Below are 22,558 nucleotides of genomic sequence, written 5' to 3'. Positions count from 1 at the left end.
AAGTCATCCACGGCCACGTGACTCACTGTCTGGAGGAGATTTTTGTGAGCGGGGTGGTGTACCTAATAAACTGACCAACTGGTCAGCTCACGCAACTGTTATTAAGATGTGTGTGTGTGTGGCCGTGAGAGTGTGCTTGGCGCCCATTCATCCCATTTCCGTAGACTTTATTTGCCCTCTCTCCGTCTGTGTGTGTGTGTGTGTGTGTGTGTGTGTGTGTGTGTGTGTGTGTGTGTGTGTGTGTGTGTGTGTGTGTGTGTGTGTGTGTGTGTGTGTGTGTGTGTGTGTGTGTCAGAGAAAGGCATGCTGAACAAACACTGGTGCTGTAATATATAAAAGGGTCTCTTTTCCGCAACCCTGTGAGACAAATTAGTATTTGAGTCTCCATGAACTTTTCCAGCTTTTGGTCTGTGTTTGGGGTGCAGTTTCCATGGAGAGCAGCACTGGAATGGCCTGGGCTGAATGGCTGTGCCTGTCTGTGGGGGACTGGTTGGATCCCTGGCCTGTGTGTCCACAGAGGGCAGTACTGCCAGGACCCGTCAACACACCCCTGTCATCTGAAGCAATGGAGGGAAAGAACCAACCCTGGCAGGAGATACACTACTAACTCTCCCTCTGAGAGCTGGACAGAAAGCCTGCTCTGTTTCCAAACTACCATAGAAGCTAACATCCATGCATGTTAGAAGTGCATGTCACACCTTCCTCCCACAGGGAGCTGTGTGTGTGTGTGTGTGTGTGTGTGTGTGTGTGTGTGTGTGTGTGTGTGTGTGAGAGAGAAAGACTGTGTATTTAGGAGAATGAACCAGCGTGTCTGAACCTGCGCTCGTAAAAACTCCCTGTAAGTGTTTTCATTCAGACGGCTTGTACTGTCATATAAAATCCATTGACTTATAAAGGAACATAGGAAAGATACCAAAGGCTTCCAAAAAAGACCTCACCATTGAAATGTATCTAAAAGTGATGTCTTAGTTCCCGTGTTTCCGAGCCATTTCATTGGCTCTACTACTATACTACACAGAGCTATAGGGCCCAGCTGCATTGATGCCGTGCCTAGATGACCAAGGTCAGGCCACTCTGTTTGCTGAAACGATTAGCACACAGCCCAGATTGGAAGGAAGTTATTAGCCTCTGACCTCTCAGTCAGTCAGTCAGCCAGCCAGCCAGCCAGATAGACAGAGAGATACTAGACTGGCCAGGTCACCTTGGGGAATGTGACACTATCAGCAGGAATGTCATTTGACAGGATGGTGCCTTGGCTCTGAGAGGCTATAACTCTCTCACTGTCCCTGGTCTGGCTGGGGAGGTGTGTGTGTGTGTGTGTGTGTGTGTGTGTGTGTGTGTGTGTGTGTGTGTGTGTGTGTGTGTGTGTGTGTGTGTGTGAGCCTGTGTGTGTGCGTGAGCCTGTGTGTGAGCAGGTCTGTCTGTCTATGTGTGTGTGTGCATGCGTGAGTGTGTTTGTTTGAGGTGGGTGATATACTACCCCAGTGCATTCCAGTCTGCAAGGATGACAGCAATCCAACCTGGTACTAAGGGGCCTGATTGGTGACAGGTCAGACCCTCTCCATCTCCCTCCATAAATATCTCCCTCCTCTCTCTCATCCTCTTTCTGTCTCTCCCTCTCTCTCTTTCTTTCATTGGAGTGGTGTGCTAGAGTGATAAGGTAAGAGGTGTCCCTGTTCTCTTCTAGAGAGGGGGAGAGGGAGAGACGTTGGGGTTGACAGGAGGAGAGACCTGCGTGCTTTGAACACAGAGCCTTTTCAAGGGCCTTTCTCTTCTGGACTCTCACGTCCTGCCAGGGGGAGAACGGGAGAGAGAATTGAAGGGAAGGACAGAGGAGGGATTGTGTACCTCCGGTCTCTCACCTCCCTCTCTCCCTCTCCTGACGTCCCTCTTTCATGGCTGGGCCCTGTGTAAAGCCCCTGGCCCAAGTGACTTAATACATCCCCACCCCATGGCCCATATAAACCCTGCTGCATTAGGGGTAGGAAACCAAGCTCTACCTCAGAGGATAGAGGCAGGATTCACTGGGTTAAGTGGCCCTAAGGCAGGCCTAATGAGACCAACGTCACACGGGTTTCATCTAGGTTTAGAGAGATCTCAACTGAAGGTTCACGAAAGAGAGGGAGGGTGTGTGTGTGTATACTCTGCTTTGTGTGTGACTCTCATAAAGGTGTAAAGTGCTTGCAGAAGCACTTAGGAAATCAAGTGATTTGGGACGCGGTTCACCAACACTTCTGTACTCAATATTACAACATGAAAAATGGTTCGGTACTCAAATTTGGTTACTTTTGGTTCTATCAAATGTGTCTCACGTTTGGAAATGAACTAAATGTATTGAACTTAATAGATCATTTATTTGCCCAAGTTATCACAACACATAACACATCATAACACATGACCAGAATGCATCAGGCATTCGTATTCCCCTGTCTGTGTGCGGTGCTCGTATGTCTATCACTTTGTGTAACCATTATGGATGCTAATGATAACCGTCTGGTCGATGGAAAACTTTTCCCAGTAGCCTACCTGGCAAAATCATGATTATTTGCATCAATTCAGTGGCCAATAGTTTTGCAAACTCCCATCACACATGCGCTACAGAAACACTGCTAACCAAACAACAGTGCTGAGCGTCTGCACTTGAATTAAAGGGTATATACACTATAACATATTAACGACTTCCATTTTTCACAGACTTCAAAAGTAATCCTCTGATGTGGTTTTGTCATTGTTGTGGATTTAGAACATCCAATGTAGTTTTTTATCTTTTAAAAAGCTGAACAAACGGGGAAAAATGACATTCTCTCTGCTTTTTTTGCCGTGTTATCGTTTAGGTATAGAGTGTTTTTTAAATGTAACCTTTATTTAACTAGGCAAGTCAGTTAAAAACATGTTCTTATTTACAATGACGGCCAAACCCGGATGATGCTGGGCAAATTATGCGCCGCCTTATGGGACTCCCAATCACGGCCGGATGTGGTACAGCCTGGAATCGAACCACTGAGATGCAGTGCCTTAGACCGCTGCACCACTCGTGATACTAAACCTGGTATCAGCATCCAAGTCAAAATTCTTGTATCGTGACAGCACTTGTGTTCATCCCTAGTCTGAGCCTCAGCAGCTGGTTTTATTCACACAAAATATCAGTTTCTTTCCCTGCATGTCTAGTCTCCCCTACTTGTGCTCTTTCTTCAGACTCTCTTTGTGTGAGGAAGCCCTGGAGTGCAGCTCACTGTAACTCCACTATAATATGCTGACATAATGGTAAGATCAGTCTATGATACTCTATTAAATTAATTAGAAGCCTCCAGGTAAGCCGTATTTAGTATCGCATTATCAAACTTGATATCTTTCTATTTGCGTTGTGATATGTGTAAGATACCTCAGTCTTTACAGTAGGCCTTTGTCTTTACAGTAGGCCTTACTCTGAGGTCCCTCCATAGGCTTTGGACTGGAGCAAACATGCTTCCTATCCACCAATAGACAGACATTGTTTATTTATATTTTAGAAGCTGTCCTGATAACTAGGCTGTTTGCAGAGATGCTACTCACACATGCATTTTTTTATGTCAGATTATTTTATCACCTCTCAGTCAGGCTAGATTGATCAGAGGGATTACACTCTCTCTTCCTCACCCTCTATCTCTCTCCTTCTGTTACGGTTTTCTTCCATCGAAGGAGTTGCGGACCAAAACGCAGCGTGGTTATTTATAAACATCTTTAATAAAGATGAAAAAATACGAACAATATACAAAAACAAGAAACGTGAAAAACCGAAACAGCCCTATCTGGTGCAACAAACACAGAGATAGGAACAATCACCCACGAAACACTCAAAGAATATGGCTGCCTAAATATGGTTCCCAATCAGAGACAACGATAAACACCTGCCTCTGATTGAGAACCACTCTAGGCAACCATAGACTTACCTAGACTACTTCACTAAACCACAATCCCATAACCTACAAAAAAACCCTATACAAAACACACCACATAAATACCCATGTCACACCCTGGCCTGACCAAAATAATAAAGAAAACACAAAATACTAAGGCCAGGGCGTGAGAGTCCCCCCCAAAGGTGCGGAATCCCAGCCGCACACCTAAACCCATAGGGGAGGGTCTGGGTGGGCGTCTGACCACGGTGGTGGCTCTGGCGCGGGACGTGGACCCCACTCCAACATAGTCTTAGTCCTCTTACTCCGCGTCCTTAGATTGGTGACCCTCGCCGCCGACCTTGGCCTAGTAACCCTAACAAAGGGCCCCACTGGACTGAGGGGCAGCTCCTGACTGAGGGACAGCTCGGGACTGAGGGGTAGCTCGGGACTGAGGGGTAGCTCGGGACTGAGGGGTAGCTCAGGCAGGTTGACGGCTCTGGTAGATCCTGGCTGAATGGCGGATCCTGGCTGAATGGCGGATCCTGGCTGAATGGCGGATCCTGGCCGACTGGCGGGTCCTGGCCGACTGGCGGATCTGGCAGATCTAGGCTGACTGGCGGATCTGGCAGATCTAGGCTGACTGGCGGATCCTGGCTGACTGGCAGGCTCTGGCGGATCCTGGCTGACTGGCGGCTCTGGCGGGTCCATGCTGACTGGCAGCTCTGGCTGCTCCATGCTGACTGGCGGCTCTGGCTGCTCCATGCTGATTGGCGGCTCTGGTTGCTCCATGCTGACTGGCGGCTCTGGCTGCTCATGACAGACGGGAGACTCTGGCGGCTCATGACAGACGGGAGACTCTGGCGGCTCATGACAGACGGGAGACTCTGGCGGCTCATGACAGACGGGAGACTCTGGCGGCTCATGACAGACGGGAGACTCTGGCGGCTCATGACAGACTGGAGACTCTGGCGGCGCTAGACAGACGGGAGACTCTGGCGGCGCTAGACAGACGGGAGACTCTGGCGGCGCTAGACAGACGGGAGACTCTGGCGGCGCTAGACAGACGGGAGACTCTGGCGGCTCATGACAGACGGGAGACTCTGGCGGCTCAAGACAGACGGGAGACTCTGGCGGCTCATGACAGACGGGAGACTCTGGCGGCTCAAGACAGACGGGAGACTCTGGCGGCTCATGACAGACGGGAGACTCTGGCGGCTCATGACAGACGGGAGACTCTGGCGGCTCATGACAGACGGGAGACTCTGGCGGCTCATGACAGACGGGAGACTCTGGCGGCTCATGACAGACGGGAGACTCTGGCGGCTCATGACAGACGGGAGACTCTGGCGGCTCATGACAGACGGGAGACTCTGGCGGCGCTAGACAGACGGGAGACTCTGGTGGCTCATGACAGACGGGAGACTCTGGCGGCGCTAGACAGACGGGAGACACTGGCGGCTCATGACAGACGGGAGACTCTGGCGGCTCATGACAGACGGGAGACTCTGGCGGCTCATGACAGACGGGAGACACTGGCGGCTCATGACAGACGGGAGACTCTGGTGGCTCATGACAGACTGGAGACTCTGGCGGCTCATGACAGACGGGAGACTCTGGCGGCTCATGACAGACGGGAGACTCTGGCGGCTCATGACAGACTGGAGACTCTGGCGGCTCATGACAGACTGGAGACTCTGGCGGCTCATGACAGACTGGAGACTCTGGCGGCGCTAGACAGACGGGAGACTCTGGCGGCGCTAGACAGACGGGAGACTCTGGCGGCGCTAGACAGACGGGAGACTCTGGCGGCTCATGACAGACGGGAGACTCTGGCGGCTCATGACAGACGGGAGACTCTGGCGGCTCATGACAGACGGGAGACTCTGGCGGCTCATGACAGACGGGAGACTCTGGCGGCTCATGTCAGACGGGAGACTCTGGTGGCTCATGACAGACGGGAGACTCTGGCGGCGCTAGACAGACGGGAGACTCTGGCGGCGCTAGACAGACGGGAGACTCTGGCGGCTCATGACAGACGGGAGACTCTGGCGGCTCATGACAGACGGGAGACTCTGGTGGCTCATGACAGACGGGAGACTCTGGTGGCTCATGACAGACGGGAGACTCTGGCGGCGCTAGACAGACGGGAGACTCTGGCGGCGCTACATTTACATTACATTACATTTAAGTCATTTAGCAGACACTCTTATCCAGAGCGACTTACAAATTGGTGCATTCACCTTATGACATCCAGTGGAACAGTCACTTTACAATAGTGCATCTAAATCTTAAAAGGGGGGTGAGAAGGATTACTTATCCTATCCTAGGTATTCCATAAAGAGGTGGGGTTTCAGGTGTCTCCGGAAGGTGGTGATTGACTCCGCTGTCCTGGCGTCGTGAGGGAGTTTGTTCCACCATTGGGGGGCCAGAGCAGCGAACAGTTTTGACTGGGCTGAGCGGGAACTGTACTTCCTCAGTGGTAGGGAGGCGAGCAGGCCAGAGGTGGATGAACGCAGTGCCCTTGTTTGGGTGTAGGGCCTGATCAGAGCCTGGAGGTACTGAGGTGCCGTTCCCCTCACAGCTCCGTAGGCAAGCACCGTGGTCTTGTAGCGGATGCGAGCTTCAACTGGAAGCCAGTGGAGAGAGCGGAGGAGCGGGGTGACGTGAGAGAACTTGGGAAGGTTGAACACCAGACGGGCTGCGGCGTTCTGGATGAGTTGTAGGGGTTTAATGGCACAGGCAGGGAGCCCAGCCAACAGCGAGTTGCAGTAATCGAGACGGGAGATGACAAGTGCCTGGATTAGGACCTGCGCCGCTTCCTGTGTGAGGCAGGGTCGTACAGACGCGAGACTCTGGCGGCTCATGACAGACGGGAGACTCTGGCGGCGCTAGACAGACGGGAGACTCTGGCGGCGCTAGACAGACGGGAGACTCTGGCGGCTCATGACAGACGGGAGACTCTGGCGGCTCATGACAGACGGGAGACTCTGGCGGCTCATGACAGACGGGAGACTCTGGCGGCTCATGACAGACGGGAGACTCTGGCGGCTCATGACAGACGGGAGACTCTGGCGGCTCATGACAGACGGGAGACTCTGGCGGCTCATGACAGACGGGAGACTCTGGCGGCTCATGACAGACGGGAGACTCTGGCGGCTCATGACAGACGGGAGACTCTGGCGGCTCATGACAGACGGGAGACTCTGGCGGCTCATGACAGACGGGAGACTCTGGCGGCTCATGACAGACGGGAGACTGGCGGCGCTAGACAGACGGGAGACTCTGGCGGATCATGACAGACGGGAGACTCTGGCGGCTCATGACAGACGGGAGACTCTGGCGGCTCATGACAGACGGGAGACTCTGGCGGCTCATGACAGACGGGAAACACTGGCGGCTCGTGACAGACGGGAGACACTGGCGGCTCGTGACAGACTGGAGACTCTGGTGGCTCGTGACAGACCGGAGGCTCTGGCGGCTCGTGACAGACGGGAGACTCTGGCGGCTCGTGACAGACGGGAGACTCTGGCGGCGCTAGACAGACGGGAGACTCTGGCGGCTCATGACAGACGGGAGACTCTGGCGGCGCTAGACAGACGGGAGACTCTGGCGGCGCTAGACAGACGGGAGACTCTGGCGGCGCTAGACAGACGGGAGACTCTGGCGGCGCTAGACAGACGGGAGACTCTGGCGGCGCTAGACAGACGGGAGACTCTGGCGGCGCTAGACAGACGGGAGACTCTGGCGGCGCTAGACAGACTAGGGAGACTCTGGCGGCGCTAGACAGACGGGAGACTCTGGCGGCGCTAGACAGACGGGAGACTCTGGCGGCGCTAGACAGACGGGAGACTCTGGCGGCGCTAGACAGACGGGAGACTCTGGCGGCGCTAGACAGACTGGAGACTCTGGCGGCGCTAGACAGACTGGAGACTCTGGCGGCGCTAGACAGACGGGAGACTCTGGCGGCGCTAGACAGACGGGAGACTCTGGCGGCGCTAGACAGACGGGAGACTCTGGCGGCGCTAGACAGACGGGAGACTCTGGCGGCGCTAGACAGACGGGAGACTCTGGCGGCGCTAGACAGACGGGAGACTCTGGCGGCGCTAGACAGACGGGAGACTCTGGCGGCGCTAGACAGACGGGAGACTCTGGCGGCGCTAGACAGACTGGAGACTCTGGCGGCGCTAGACAGACTGGAGACTCTGGCGGCGCTAGACAGACTGGAGACTCTGGCGGCGCTAGACAGACTGGAGACTCTGGCGGCGCTAGACAGACTGGAGACTCTGGCGGCGCTAGACAGACTGGAGACTCTGGCAGCGCTGGACAGGCGGGAGACTCCGGCAGCGCTGGACAGGAGAAAAGCTCTGGCAGCGCTGGACAGGCGAAGCGCACTGTAGGCCTGGTGCGTGGTGCTGGCACTGGTGGTACTGGGCCGAGGACACGCACAGGAAGACTGGTGCGGGGAGCTGCCACCTGAGGGCGGGTGTGTGGAGGTGGCACTGGATGGACCGGACCGTGAAGGAGATCTTGAGAGCAGGGCTGGTACCAACCGCTCTGGCTGGATCTTCACCCTAGCCCGGCAGATGTGAGGAGCTGAGATATAGCGTACCGGGCTAAGCACGCGTACTGCGTTCCACCGCATAACACGGTGCCTGACCAGTACCACGCCCGCCACGGTTAGCACTGCTAGGCGCACTGTAGCGCTGAGCTGGCACAGGACGTGCAAGGCTAGGGAGGTGCACAGGAGGCCTGGTGCGTGAGGCTGGCACAATCTTCACCAGCCGACTAGCACGCACCTCAGGACGAGTATGGAGAGCTGACCCAGGTGCCATCAAATCCCAGACATGCTCCGTCGGGCGAATTCCGTGCCTCATGCACCAACACAGCAACTCCCTCATAACTCTCTCCTCCAATTTCCCCATTAACTCCTTCATTAACTCATCTGCTTCGCTCACCTCCAACACCGGCTCTGGTTCTGGTTTCCTCCGTGGCTCCTTACGATAAACAGGGGGAGTTGGCTCAGGTCTGACTCCTGACTCTGCCACACTCTCCCTGTTTCCCCCCCAATAAAAAATTTGGGGCTGACTCTCGGGCTTCCATCCGTGCCGCCGTGCCGCCCTTCATCATACCAGCGCCTCTCCGCCTTCGCCGCCTCCAGCTCTTCTTTGGGGTGGCGATATTCTCCTGGCTGTGCCCAGGGTCCTTTTCCGTCCAAGATTTCCTCCCAAGTCCAGAAATCTTGATTTCGCTTCTCCTGCTGCCGCTGCCTGTCACCACGCCGCTTGGTCCTGTTACGTGGTTGATTCTGTTACGGTTTTCTTCCATCGAAGGAGACGCGGACCAAAACGCAGCGTGGTTATTTATAAACATCTTTAATAAAGATGAAGAATACGAACAATATACAAAAACAAGAAACGTGAAAAACTGAAACAGCCCTATCTGGTGCAACAAACACAGAGAGAGGAACAATCACCCACAAAATACTCAAAGAATATGGCTGCCTAAATATGGTTCCCAATCAGAGACAACGATAAACACCTGCCTCTGATTGAGAACCACTCTAGGCAACCATAGACTTACCTAGACTACTTCACTAAACCACAATCCCATAACCTACAAAAAAACCCTAGACAAAACACACCACATAAATACCCATGTCACACCCTGGCCTGACCCAAAATAATAAAGAAAACACAAAATACTAAGGCCAGGGCGTGACACCTCTCTCCTTCTCTCTTTCATTCTATTCCATTACTCTTAGAGATGATCCTGGCCCTGTCGGTTACTGTAGTCAGACACAGCAGAACCCCCCTTCCTCCCTTCACAGTACACAACTCCCTCTGGTAAAGAGACAGGAAGTGCTACATGCCCACTGAGGCACCACTTATTCCAAAACACCCTGTAAAGCTATAGTCCCGACTGTCTCTCTCTAGTACAGACTGCCTCTCTCTAGTACCCACCGTCTCTCTCCAGTACCCACTGTCTCTCTCTAGTACCGACCGTCTCTCTCTAGTACCGACCGTCTCTCTCTAGTACCGACTGCCTCTCTAGTACCGACTGCCTCTCTCTAGTACCGACTGTCTCTCTCTAGTACTGACTGTCTCTCTCTCTAGTACCGACTGTCTCTCTCTAGTACCGACCGTCTCTCTCTTTAGTACAGACTGCCTCTCTCTAGTACCGGCTGCCTCTCTCTAGTACCGACTGCTTCTCTCTAGTACCGACTGCTTCTCTCTAGTACCGACTGTCTCTCTCTAGTACCGACTGCTTCTCTCTAGTACTGACTGTCTCTCTCTAGTACTGACTGTCTCTCTCTAGTACCGACTGTCTCTCTCTAGTACCGACTGTCTCTCTCTAGTACCGACTGTCTCTCTAGTACCGACTGCTTCTCTCTAGTACCGACTGTCTCTCTCTAGTACCGACTGTCTCTCTCTCTAGTACAGACTGCCTCTCTCTAGTACAGACTGCCTCTCTCTAGTACCGACTGCCTCTCTCTAGTACCGACCGTCTCTCTCTCTCTAGTTCCCGACCGTCTCTCTCTCTAGTACAGACTGCCTCTCTCTAGTACCGACTGCCTCTCTCTAGTACCAACTGCATCTCTCTAGTACCGACTGCTTCTCTCTAGTACCGACGGCTTCTCTCTCTAGTACAGACTCTCTCTCTAGTACTGACTGTCTCTCTCTAGTACCGACTGTCTCTCTCTAGTACTGACTGTCTCTCTCTCTTTAGTACAGACTGTCTCTCTCTAGTACCGACTGTCTCTCTCTAGTACCGACCGTCTCTCTCTCTCTAGTACAGGCTGCCTCTCTCTAGTACCGGCTGCCTCTCTCTAGTACCGACTGCTTCTCTCTAGTACCGACTGCTTCTCTCTAGTACCGACTGTCTCTCTCTAGTACCGACTGTCTCTCTCTCTCTCTAGTACCGACCATCTCTCTCTCTAGTACCGACTTCCTCTCTCTAGTACCGACTGCCTCTCTCTAGTACCGACTGCCTCTCTCTAGTACCGACTGCCTCTCTCTAGTACCGACTGCTTCTCTCTAGTACCGACTGTCTCTCTCTAGTACCGACTCTCTCTCTCTAGTACAGACTGCCTCTCTCTAGTACCGACTGCCTCTCTCTAGTACCGACTGCTTCTCTCTAGTACCGACCGTCTCTCTCTCTCTCTCTATTACCGACCGTCTCTCTCTCTCTAGTACAGACTGCCTCTCTCTCTCTTTCTCTCTAGTACCGACTGTCTCTCTCGCTCTAGTACCGACTGTCTCTCTCTCTGGTACCGACTGTCTCTCTCTCTCTCTAGTACCCGACCGTTTCTCTCTCTCTCTAGTACCGACCGCCTCTCTCTCTCTCTCTCTAGTACCGACTGTCTCTCTCTCTCTAGTACCGACTGTCTCTCTCTCTGGTACCGACCGTCTCTCTCTCTCTAGTACCGACCGTCTCTCTCTCTAGTACAGACTGCCTCTCTCTAGTACCGACTGCCTCTCTCTAGTACCAACTGCATCTCTCTAGTACCGACTGCTTCTCTCTAGTACCGACGGCTTCTCTCTCTAGTACAGACTCTCTCTCTAGTACTGACTGTCTCTCTCTAGTACCGACTGTCTCTCTCTAGTACTGACTGTCTCTCTCTCTTTAGTACAGACTGTCTCTCTCTAGTACCGACTGTCTCTCTCTAGTACCGACCGTCTCTCTCTCTCTAGTACAGGCTGCCTCTCTCTAGTACCGGCTGCCTCTCTCTAGTACCGACTGCTTCTCTCTAGTACCGACTGTCTCTCTCTAGTACCGACTGTCTCTCTCTCTCTCTAGTACCGACCATCTCTCTCTCTAGTACCGACTGCCTCTCTCTAGTACCGACTGCGTCTCTCTAGTACCGACTGTCTCTCTCTCTAGTACCGACTATCTCTCTCTCTAGTACAGACTGCCTCTCTCTAGTACAGACTGCCTCTCTCTAGTACAGACTGCCTCTCTCTAGTACCGACCGTCTCTCTCTCTCTCTATTACCGACCGTCTCTCTCTCTCTAGTACAGACTGCCTCTCTCTCTCTCTCTCTCTCTAGTACCGACTGTCTCTCTCTCTCTAGTACCGACTGTCTCTCTCTCTGGTACCGACTGTCTCTCTCTCTCTAGTACCGACCGTTTCTCTCTCTCTCTAGTACCGACCGCCTCTCTCTCTCTAGTACCGACCGTCTCTTTCTCTCTAGTACCGACCGTTTCTCTCTCTCTAGTACCGACCGTCGCTCTCTCTCTAGTATAGACTGTCTCTCTCTCTAGTACAGACTGTCTCTCTCTAGTACAGACTGTCTCTCTATCTAGTACAGACTGTCTCTCTCTAGTATCGACCGTCTCTCTCTCTCTAGTACAGACTGTCACTCTCTAGTACCGACCGTCTCTCTCTCACTCTCTCTCTAGTACCGACCGTCTCTCTCTCTCTAGTACAGACTGTCTCTCTCTCTAGTACCGAACGTCTCTCTAGTACGGGCCGTCTCTCTTTAGTACCGACCGTCTCTCTCTCTAGTACCGACTGCCTCTCTCTAGTACAGACTGCATCTCTCTAGTATCAACCGTCTCTCTCTCTCTCTAGTACCGACCGTCGCTCTCTCTCTACTACAGACTGCCTCTCTCTCTCTCTCTCTAGTACCGACTGTCTCTCTCTCTAGTACCGACTGTCTCTCCCTCTGGTACCGACTGTCTCTCTCTCTCTAGTACCGACCATTTCTCTCTCTCTCTAGTACCGACCGCCTCTCTCTCTCTAGTACCGACCGTCTCTCTCTCTAGTACCGACCGCCTCTCTCTCTCTAGTACCGACCGCCTCTTTCTCTCTTGTACCGACCGTTTCTCTCTCTCTAGTACCGACCGTCGCTCTCTCTCTAGTATAGACTGTCTCTCTCTCTAGTACAGACTGTCTCTCTATCTAGTACAGACTGTCTCTCTCTAGTATCGACCGTCTCTCTCTCTCTCTAGTACAGACTGTCACTCTCTAGTATCGACCGTCTCTCTCTATCTCTCTAGTACCGACCGTCTCTCTCTCTCTAGTACAGACTGTCTCTCTCTCTAGTACCGGCCGTCTCTCTAGTACGGGCCGTCTCTCTTTAGTACCGACCGTCTCTCTCTCTCTCTCTAGTACCGACTGTCTCTCTAGGACCGACCGTCTCTCTCTAGTACCGACAGTCTCTCTCTAGTACCGACCGTCTCTCTCTAGTACTAGCTGTCTCTCTAGAGTGCAGGCCGTCTCTCGTGTCTCTGGTCTAGTTATTTATGGTTAGGTGCTGTACGGTATATTATGTTCTGGCAGCTTCCTCCCTCTCTCCTCTCCATATGGATGGTGGTGACTGCAGGCTGTGGCTGCGGCCTGGACCTGCGTGTGTGTGTGAGAGGGGAGATTTATATCTGTGGTGTTTGGACTTGACGGTGGTGCTGGAGGCAGCACTGTTACTCACCAGCCTGATGAGTTGAGTCCTTCTTCCCCTCTGAGCTGAGTCACCTCTAGAGGCCACACTTTGTGTTGGCATGTCCCGACAACACACACACATCATGGCACTCATAAAACATGATGGTGGGGGTGCAAAATCCTCCCTCCCACAGTTTGGGGGCTTTCATTTTTTATTTACTACCCCCATACCCCCCTTCCCTTTCTCCCCAAAACAGATAAAGCTGAACAACAAAGAGAGAAAAGGCAAGGAGGGGGGAGAGACTGTCTGGTTGAGGATGGGGGGAGTCTGGTCTTGATTGAGCCAAAGCCTCCAGCTCCATTATCTTTCCTGTTATTCATGTCTCCTGGTGTCTAGTGAATCCTAGACTACTGGCTGGCTGGCTTCTACACTATAGTACTACCCAATAACACAGCCCTCAAACCACAGCCCAGAGCAGGGTTCTGGATGAGCCTGGCTTTGCTTTATATTGTGGCCTCTTTCTACATATTGAAGAGGTTGTTTTCCATTCACTTTACCATCAGATCACATGCAGACTTTAATTGAATCGTCACCAGTGAGAGGATGAGTGTGTGACTAACAGCCCAGGGCTGTGGTGTGTTATTGGGGTAATGGAAGAGTACTGTATCTCTGTCTCTCTCTCTGTCTCTCTCTCAATGTCTCTCTCTCTCTGTCTCTCTCTCAATGCATCTCTCTCTCAATGTCTCTGTCTGTCTCTCTCTGTCTCAATGTCTCTCTCTCAATGTCTCTCTCAATGTCTCTCACTGTCTCTCTCTCAATGTCTCTGTCTGTCTGTCTCTCTGTCTGTCTCTCTCTGTCTGTCTCTCTCGCTCTATGTATCTCTCTCTCAATGTCTCTGTCTGTCTCTCTCTGTCTGTCTCTCTCTCTCAATGTATCTCTCTCTCAATGTCTCTGTCTGTCTGTCTCTCTCTCTGTCTGTCTCTCTCTCAATGTATCTCTCTCTCAATGTCTCAATGTCTCTGTCTCTCTCTCAATTTCTCTGTCTCTCTCAATGTCTCAATGTCTCTGTCTCTCTCAATGCCTCTGTCTCTCTCAATGTCTCTCTCTGTCTTTCTCTCTCTCAATGTCTGTCTGTCTCTGTCTCTCTCTCTCTCTGTCTCTCTCTCTCTAACAAGCAATCCCATTGACCTCTAAACCTTCCCATCTCCTCTTCTCTGTTGTCTTTGTGCCTCTGTGCTATATCCCTCTGTTATCTTCCCATTTCCTCTTCTCCGTTGTCTTTGTGCCTCTGTGCTATATCCCTCTGTTATCTTCCCATCTCCTCTTCTCTGTTGTCTTCGTGCCTCTGTGCTATATCCCTCTGTTATCTTCCCATCTCCTCTTCTCCGTTGTCTTTGTGCTTCTGTGCTACATCTCTCTGTTATCTTCCCATTTCCTCTTCTCCGTTGTCTTCGTGCCTCTGTGCTATATCCCTCTGTTATCTTCCCATCTCCTCTTCTCCGTTGTCTTCGTGCCTCTGTGCTATATCCCTCTGTTATCTTCCCATCTCCTCTTCTCCGTTGTCTTCGTGCCTCTGTGCTATATCCCTCTGTTATCTTCCCATTTCCTCTTCTCCGTTGTCTTTGTGCCTCTGTGCTATATCCCTCTGTTATCTTCCCATCTCCTCTTCTCTGTTGTCTTCGTGCCTCTGTGCTATATCCCTCTGTTATCTTCCCATCTCCTCTTCTCCGTTGTCTTTGTGCCTCTGTGCTATATCTGTTATCTTTCTGTGTGTTGTTGTCTTCAGGTTCTCAGCTCTCCACCATGCTGCTCTGACCGGAACTACAGACCTGCTGTCTGTGCTGCTGGAGGCCCAGGCCACCGTTGACATCAAGGACAGGAACGGTGAGACACAGCACTATTTATCACCTGCTCTCAGATCAGCTAGCAAAACAGCTAACACAGATCTCAGTGAGATCATCTCTGTCAGCACAGACATTATCTCTGATTTTTTCTATCAGTGGCACACATTGTCTTGAGATTTCATGTTAGCTGGTACTTCCAGATCTGACCAGTTAGCAACATGTGCCTCAGTACAAACAGACTCGCCTTTAATTCATATTATCTGTGATGTTTTTATTAGTGACGCACACATTGTCTTGTGATTCTACTGTATATCAGCTCGTACATTCTATTAGTTCCATCTGTGGAACACATTGTGATTTTAATATCAGCTTTCATATGGATAACCCAAAAATGTCTACTGTACTTCTGTCCCTCACTCACTGTCTGTCTGTCTTGTGTTTGTTTATATGTGTATTGTCCAGTGCCTTGCAACAGTATTCACCCCTTTGGCGTTTTTCCTATTTTGTTGCATTATAACCTGTAATTTAAATAGATTTTTATTTGAATTTCATGTAATGGACACGCAAAATGTTTCACAAAATATATATATATATATTATATATAAGTACGTAAAAGTGGTGTGTGCATATGTATTCACCCCCTATGCTATTAAGCCCCTAAATAAGATCTGGTGCAACCAATTACCTTCAGAAGTCACATAATTAGTTAAATAAAGTCCACCTGTGTGCAATCTAAGTGTCAAATGATCTGTCACATGATCTCAGTATATATACACCTGTTCTGAAAGGACCCAGTATATATATACACCTGTTCTGAAAGGCCCCAGTATATAAACACCTGTTCTGAAAGGCCCCAGTATATATACACCTGTTCTGAAAGGCCCCAGTATATAAACACCTGTTCTGAAAGGCCCCAGTATATATACACCTGTTCTGAAAGGCCCCAGTATATATACACCTGTTCTGAAAGGCCCCAGTATATATACACCTGTTCTGAAAGGCCCCAGTATATATACACCTGTTCTGAAAGGCCCCAGTATATAAACACCTGTTCTGAAAGGCCCCAGTATATAAACACCTGTTCTGAAAGGCCCCAGTATATATACACCTGTTCTGAAAGGCCCCAGTATATATACACCTGTTCTGAAAGGCCCCAGTATATATACACCTGTTCTGAAAGGCCCCAGTATATATACACCTGTTCTGAAAGGCCCCAGTATATATACACCTGTTCTGAAAGGCCCCAGTATATATACACCTGTTCTGAAAGGCCCCAGTATATATACACCTGTTCTGAAATGCCCCAGTATTTATACACCTGTTCTGAAAGGCCCCAGAGTCAACACCACTAAGCAAGGGGCACCACCAACCAAGCGACACTATGAAGACCAAGGAGCTCTTCAAACAGGTCAGGGATAAAGTTGTGGAGAAGTAAAGATCAGGGTTGGGTTATAAAAAAATATCAGAAACTTTGAACATCCCACGGGCACCATTAAATCCGTTATTAAATAATGGTAAGAATATGGCACCACAACAAACCTACCAAGAGAGGGCCGCCCACCAAAACTCACAGACCAGGCAAGGAGGGCATTAATCAGAGAGGCAACAAAGAGACCAAAGGAAAATCTGAAGGAGCTGCAAATCTCCCCACAGAGATTGGAGTATCTGTCCATAGGATCACTTTAAGCAGTACACTCTACAGAGCTGGGCTTTACGGAAGAGTGGCCAGAAAAAAGCCATTGCTTGAAGAAAAAACAATAAGCAAACATGTTTGGTGTTCACCAAAAGGCATGTGGGAGACGTCCCAAATATATGGAAGAAGGTACTCTGGTCAGATGAGACTAAAATTGAGCATTTTGGCCATCAAGGAAAACGCTATGTCGGGCGCAAGCCCAACACCTCTCATCACCTGGAGACACCATCCCCACAGTGAAGCATGGTGGTGGCAGCATCATGCTGTGGGGATGTTTTTCATCGGCAGGGACTGGGAAACTGGTCAGAATTGAAGGAATGATGGATGGTGGTAAATACAGGGAAATTCTTGAAGGAAACCTGTTTGTCTTCCAGAGATTTGAGACTGGGACGGAGGTTCACCTTCCAGCAGGACAATGATCCTAAACACACTGCTAAAGCAACACTCAAGTGGTTAACGGGGAAACATTTAAATGTCTTGGAATGGCCTAGACAAATCCCAGACCTCAATCCAATTGAGAATCTGTGGTATGACTTAAAGACTGCTGTACAGCAGCGGAACCTATCCATGGAGCTGGATCAGTTTTGCCTTGAAGAATGGGCAAAAATCCCAGTGGCTAGATGTGCCAAGCTTATAGAGACATACCCCAAGAGACTTGCAGCTGTATTTGCTGCAAAAGGTGGCTCGACAAAGTATTGACTTTGGGGGGGTGAATAGTTATGCACGCTGAAGTTTTCAGTTATTTTGGTCTCACTTCTTGTTTGTTTCACAATAAAAAATATTTTGCATCTTCAAAGTGGTAGACATGTTGTGTAAATCAAATAATACAAACCTGCCAAAAATCTATTTTAATTCCAGGTTGTAAGGCAGGCAACAAAGTAGGCCAAGGGGGGTGAATACGTTCGCAAGCCACTGTATGTGATCATAGATGTGCTGCCTCCTGCAGGTATGCGTCCACTCCACTATGCAGCATGGCAGGGCAAGGCTGACTCTGTCCTTATGCTGCTGCGGGCCGGAGCTGGAGTCAATGGGGTCTCACAGGATGGACACATCCCCCTGCACCTGGCCGCACAGTACGGACACTATGACGTGGTCAGTACACAGACACACACCCACAGACACACCCACAGACAGACAGATATCGTTAAGCACTGTCAACAGATATCCCCATTTTGCTGGATTGGGTGGAATGTATGCTGTTCTGTCCACAAAGCTGATGCTGGTTTACTGTGGGTCACTTATCTGAGATTTAGATGTGTGTGGTCATGTTTGGTCAGTCCACTTAAGTCTTAAACAGTAAACAAACTGTCAACAAATCACAGCCATAGCCCCAAAACAGATGTGACATGGCAGGGGATAGAGTAGGATGAGTGGTGGTTGGTGGTACAGTCATTTAAGGGATTGAGGGGTCAGGGGATACGTAGCAAGCTGGGAGAGGAGAGGCATGTTGGTGTGATTGGATTGGAGACGGAGAGGCAGGGTGAAGGGTATTGGATTTGTAGGGATTGAGGGGGTAATGAAGGGGGGTCAGGTGATCCGGGGTGATCAGGTTTAGGGGCGATTAGGGACCTTGTGTTTGCTACTAACGTCTGTCCCAGTCTCACCCCCTGTAGTGCTGAGTGATAAGTTGGTTCGGTTTAGGTCCGATTTATTTCAAATTCATGGTTTTCGCTTTAACAACACAGAATAAAACAATGAATAAAAGTCACATGGTGGTAGATGTTGCGTTTTCAGGTAGAGATACCTCGCACAACTGCTCTAAATCGCGCGCTCCCTCTGTGTATGCCCCACACAGACGGGACAAGTAGGCATGCAATGAATTATGGTCATTGTCGTTAACTACGCACATTTCCTGCACTGAACTATGTAGAATATTGGCAACCACAACTCCCTACTACATCGCACAGTTCGGCTTCGATCTGATTTATCTCTAGAGAAACTGCACATTGAGTGCAAAGAAAAAAACGAACTAAATGGAATTCAAATAATTGGGAAATAGATCAGGAACTATCCTACAAGCATTGTCAGGATGTGTTCAGGTTACGCCACATTAATTGATTTGTAATCCTTTTAGGACCACAGTTTGTGTGAAAAGCATTTATCTGCACAGACCATGAAGTCCCATTTGATTGTAACAGCCTCCAGTCCTGTAGTCTACTATGTATTCCCAGAGCAGAATGACCAGGGCTAATGGACTGTCTGTTTTCACCAAATACTCTGTGTCCTTGGATACGACAGGCAGCACCAGGTGCTGTTAGAAACATCTGGCATCATCTCCCTGGCTATGTGTGTTGTAATGTTATCTGCATGACCACATCCACATAGCATAACCTACTCCCCTAATGGCCCCGGTGACAGTGTGTATATGGTATTTGATCTTGTCTGTGTGTGTTAATATGTGTGTGTGTTGATTCCCTGTCTGTCTGTTTCTCTCAGTCTGAGATGCTGCTGCAGCATCAGTCCAACCCCTGTCTGATCAACAAAACCAAGAAGACCCCCCTAGACCTGGCCTGTGAGTTCGGTAGAGTCAAGGTAAGACTGTGTGTGTTTCTCCTCCCCCACCACTGGCCCAGGCTCACAGAGACAGACAGGGGGGCTGCAGTGATGTAACTCTTGGCCTGTGTTAGTCTAGACAGAGGTCACAGCTGGACAGATACAACCCCTCTGGATCTGGGATGGGCTGCGTTGTCACACCTGCTCCTCTTCCATCAAGTACATCTCACTTCTGCACTCTTTACTTTGTCTTTCTTTCAGTCTCTCTCATCCTTGAGCATGCTGGTTTTCTTACTGGAGCACATTTACTTCTCTCAACATTTCTCTCCTCTCTTTCTCTCCCTCTCTCCTCTCCATTTCTCTTTCTTTCTCTCTCCCTCTTTACTCTCCATTTCTTTCTCTCCCTCTACTCTCCATTTCTGTCTTTCTCTCCCTCTCTCTCTCTCTACTCTCCATTTATCTCTCTTTTTCTCTCTCCCTCTCTACTCTCCATTTATCTCTCTTTCTCTCTCTCCCTCTCTACTCTCCATTTCTCTGTCTTTCTCTCCCTCTCTCTCTCTCTCTCTCTCCCTCTCTACTCTCCATTTCTCTGTCTTTCTCTCCCTCTCTCTCTCGCTCCCTCTCTACTCTCCATTTCTCTCTCTTTCTCTCCCTCTCTCAATTCAATACAATTCAAGGGCTTTATTGGCATGGGAAACATGTGTTAACATTGCCAAAGCAAGTGAGGTAGATAATATATAAAGTGAATATATAAAGTGAAATAAACAATAAAAATTAACAGTAAACATTACACATACAGAAGTTTCAAAACAAAGACATTACAAATGTCATATTATATATATACAGTGTTTTAACAATGCACAAATGGTTAAAGGACACAAGATAAAATAAATATGGGTTGTATTTACAATGGTGTGTGTTCTTCACTGGTTGCCCTTTTCTCGTGGCAACAGGTCACAAATCTTGCTGCTGTGATGGCACACTGTGGAATTTCACCCAGTAGATATGGGAGTTTATCAAAATTGGATTTGTTTTCGAATTCTCCCTCTCTGCTCTCCATTTATCTCTCTTTCTCTCCCTCTCTACTCTCCATTTCTCTCTATTTCTATCCCTCTCTCTCTACTCTCCATTTCTCTCTCTTTCTCTCCCTCTCTCCTCTCCATTTCTCTCTCATTTTCTCTCTCCCTCTGTACTCTCCATTTCTCTCTCTTTCTCTCTCCATCTCTACTCTCCATTTCTTTCTCCCTCTCTACTCTCCATTTCTCTCTCTACTCTCCATTTTTCTCTCTCCCTCTCTACTCTCCATTTCTCTCTCTCCCTCTTACTCTCAATTTCTCTCTCTTCCTCTACTCTCCATTTCTCTCTCTCCCTCTGCTCTCCATTTCTCTCTCTCCCTCTCTGCTCTCCATTTCTCTCTCTCCCTCTACTCTCCATTTCTCTCTCTCCCTCTACTCTCCATTTCTCTCTCTCCCTCTACTCTCCATTTCTCTCTCTCCCTCTACTCTCCATTTCTCTCTCTCCCTCTACTCTCCATTTCTCTCTCCCTCTCTACTCTCCATTTCTCTCTCCCTCTCTACTCTCCATTTCTCTGTCCCTCTCTACTCTCCATTTCTCTCTCTCCCTCTACTCTCCATTTCTCTCTCTCCCTCTACTCTCCATTTCTCTCTCTCCCTCTACTCTCCATTTCTCTGTCCCTCTCTACTCTCCATTTCTCTCTCTCCCTCTCTGCTCTCCATTTCTCTGTCCCTCTCTACTCTCCATTTCTCTCTCTCCCTCTCTGCTCTCCATTTCTCTCTCCCTCTCTGCTCTCCATTTCTCTCTCTCCCTCTCTGCTCTCCATTTCTCTCTCTCCCTCTCTGCTCTCCATTTCTCTGTCCCTCTCTACTCTCCATTTCTCTGTCCCTCTCTGCTCTCCATTTCTCTGTCCCTCTCTACTCTCCATTTCTCTCTCTCCCTCTCTACTCTCCATTTCTCTCTCTCCCTCTCTACTCTCCATTTCTCTCTCTCCCTCTACTCTCCATTTCTCTCTCTCCCTCTCTACTCTCCATTTCTCTGTCCCTCTCTACTCTCCATTTCTCTCTCTCCCTCTCTACTCTCCATTTCTCTCTCTCCCTCTACTCTCCATTTCTCTCTCTCCCTCTCTACTCTCCATTTCTCTCTCTCCTCTCTACTCTCCATTTCTCTCTCTCCCTCTACTCTCCATTTCTCTCCTCTCTACTCTCCATTTCTCTCTCTCCCTCTACTCTCCATTTCTCTCTCTCCTCTACTCTCCATTTCTCTCTCTCCTCTACTCTCCATTTCTCTGTCCCTCTCTACTCTCCCTTTTCTCTCTCTCCTCTCTGCTCTCCATTTCTCTGTCCCTCTCTACTCTCCATTTCTCTCTCCCTCTCTGCTCTCCATTTCTCTCTCTCCCTCTGCTCTCCATTTCTCTCTCTCCCTCTCTACTCTCCATTTCTCTCTCTCCTCTCTACTCTCCATTTCTCTCTCCTCTCTGCTCTCCATTTATCTGTCCCTCTCTACTCTCCATTTCTCTGTCCCTCTCTGCTCCACATTTCTCTGTCCCTCTCTACTCTCCATTTCTCTGTCCCTCTCTACTCTCCATTTTCTCTCTCCCTCTCTGCTCTCCATTTCTCTCTCTCTCTCTGCTCTCCATTTCTCTCTCTCCCTCTGCTCTCCATTTCTCTCTCTCCCTCTGCTCTCCATTTCTCTCTCTCCCTCTCTGCTCTCCATTTCTCTCTCTCCCTCTACTCTCCATTTCTCTCTCTCCCTCTACTCTCCATTTCTCTCTCTCCCTCTACTCTCCATTTCTCTCTCTCCCTCTACTCTCCATTTCTCTCTCTCCCTCTACTCTCCATTTCTCTGTCCCTCTCTACTCTCCATTTCTCTCTCTCCCTCTCTACTCTCCATTTATCTGTCCCTCTCTACTCTCCATTTCTCTCTCTCCCTCTCTACTCTCCATTTCTCTCTCTCCCTCTACTCTCCATTTCTCTCCCTCTACTCTCCATTTCTCTCCCTCTCTACTCTCCATTTCTCTCTCTCCCTCTACTCTCCATTTCTCTCTCTCCCTCTACTCTCCATTTCTCTCTCTCCCTCTACTCTCCATTTCTCTGTCCCTCTCTGCTCTCCATTTCTCTGTCCCTCTCTACTCTCCATTTCTCTGTCCCTCTCTGCTCTCCATTTCTCTGTCCCTCTCTACTCTCCATTTCTCTGTCCCTCTCTACTCTCCATTTCTCTCTCTCCCTCTCTGCTCTCCATTTCTCTCTCTCCCTCT

General features: G+C 49.9%; 1 protein-coding gene across 7 annotated transcripts in view; it reads left to right on the top strand.

Annotated features, from left to right (window-relative positions):
* Window positions 1–22,558, top strand: part of LOC118384802 (caskin-2-like) — a 116,528-nt gene that overhangs the window by 47,368 nt on the left and 46,602 nt on the right. For all 7 annotated transcript variants that reach the window (XM_052519050.1, XM_052519054.1, XM_052519053.1 and 4 more), the window contains exons 4-6: window positions 15,044–15,141; window positions 17,741–17,886; window positions 19,231–19,326. In XM_052519050.1, coding sequence (XP_052375010.1) covers window positions 15,044–15,141; window positions 17,741–17,886; window positions 19,231–19,326 — 340 coding nt within the window. The remainder of the gene's footprint in view (window positions 1–15,043; window positions 15,142–17,740; window positions 17,887–19,230; window positions 19,327–22,558) is intronic.

The sequence above is a fragment of the Oncorhynchus keta genome, chromosome 5, assembly GCF_023373465.1.
Source record: "Oncorhynchus keta strain PuntledgeMale-10-30-2019 chromosome 5, Oket_V2, whole genome shotgun sequence".
In the NCBI taxonomy this organism is placed as follows: Eukaryota; Metazoa; Chordata; class Actinopteri; order Salmoniformes; family Salmonidae; genus Oncorhynchus; species Oncorhynchus keta.
Note: the sequence above shows the minus strand (reverse complement) of the source record. Positions and strands in the feature narration are given on the sequence as shown.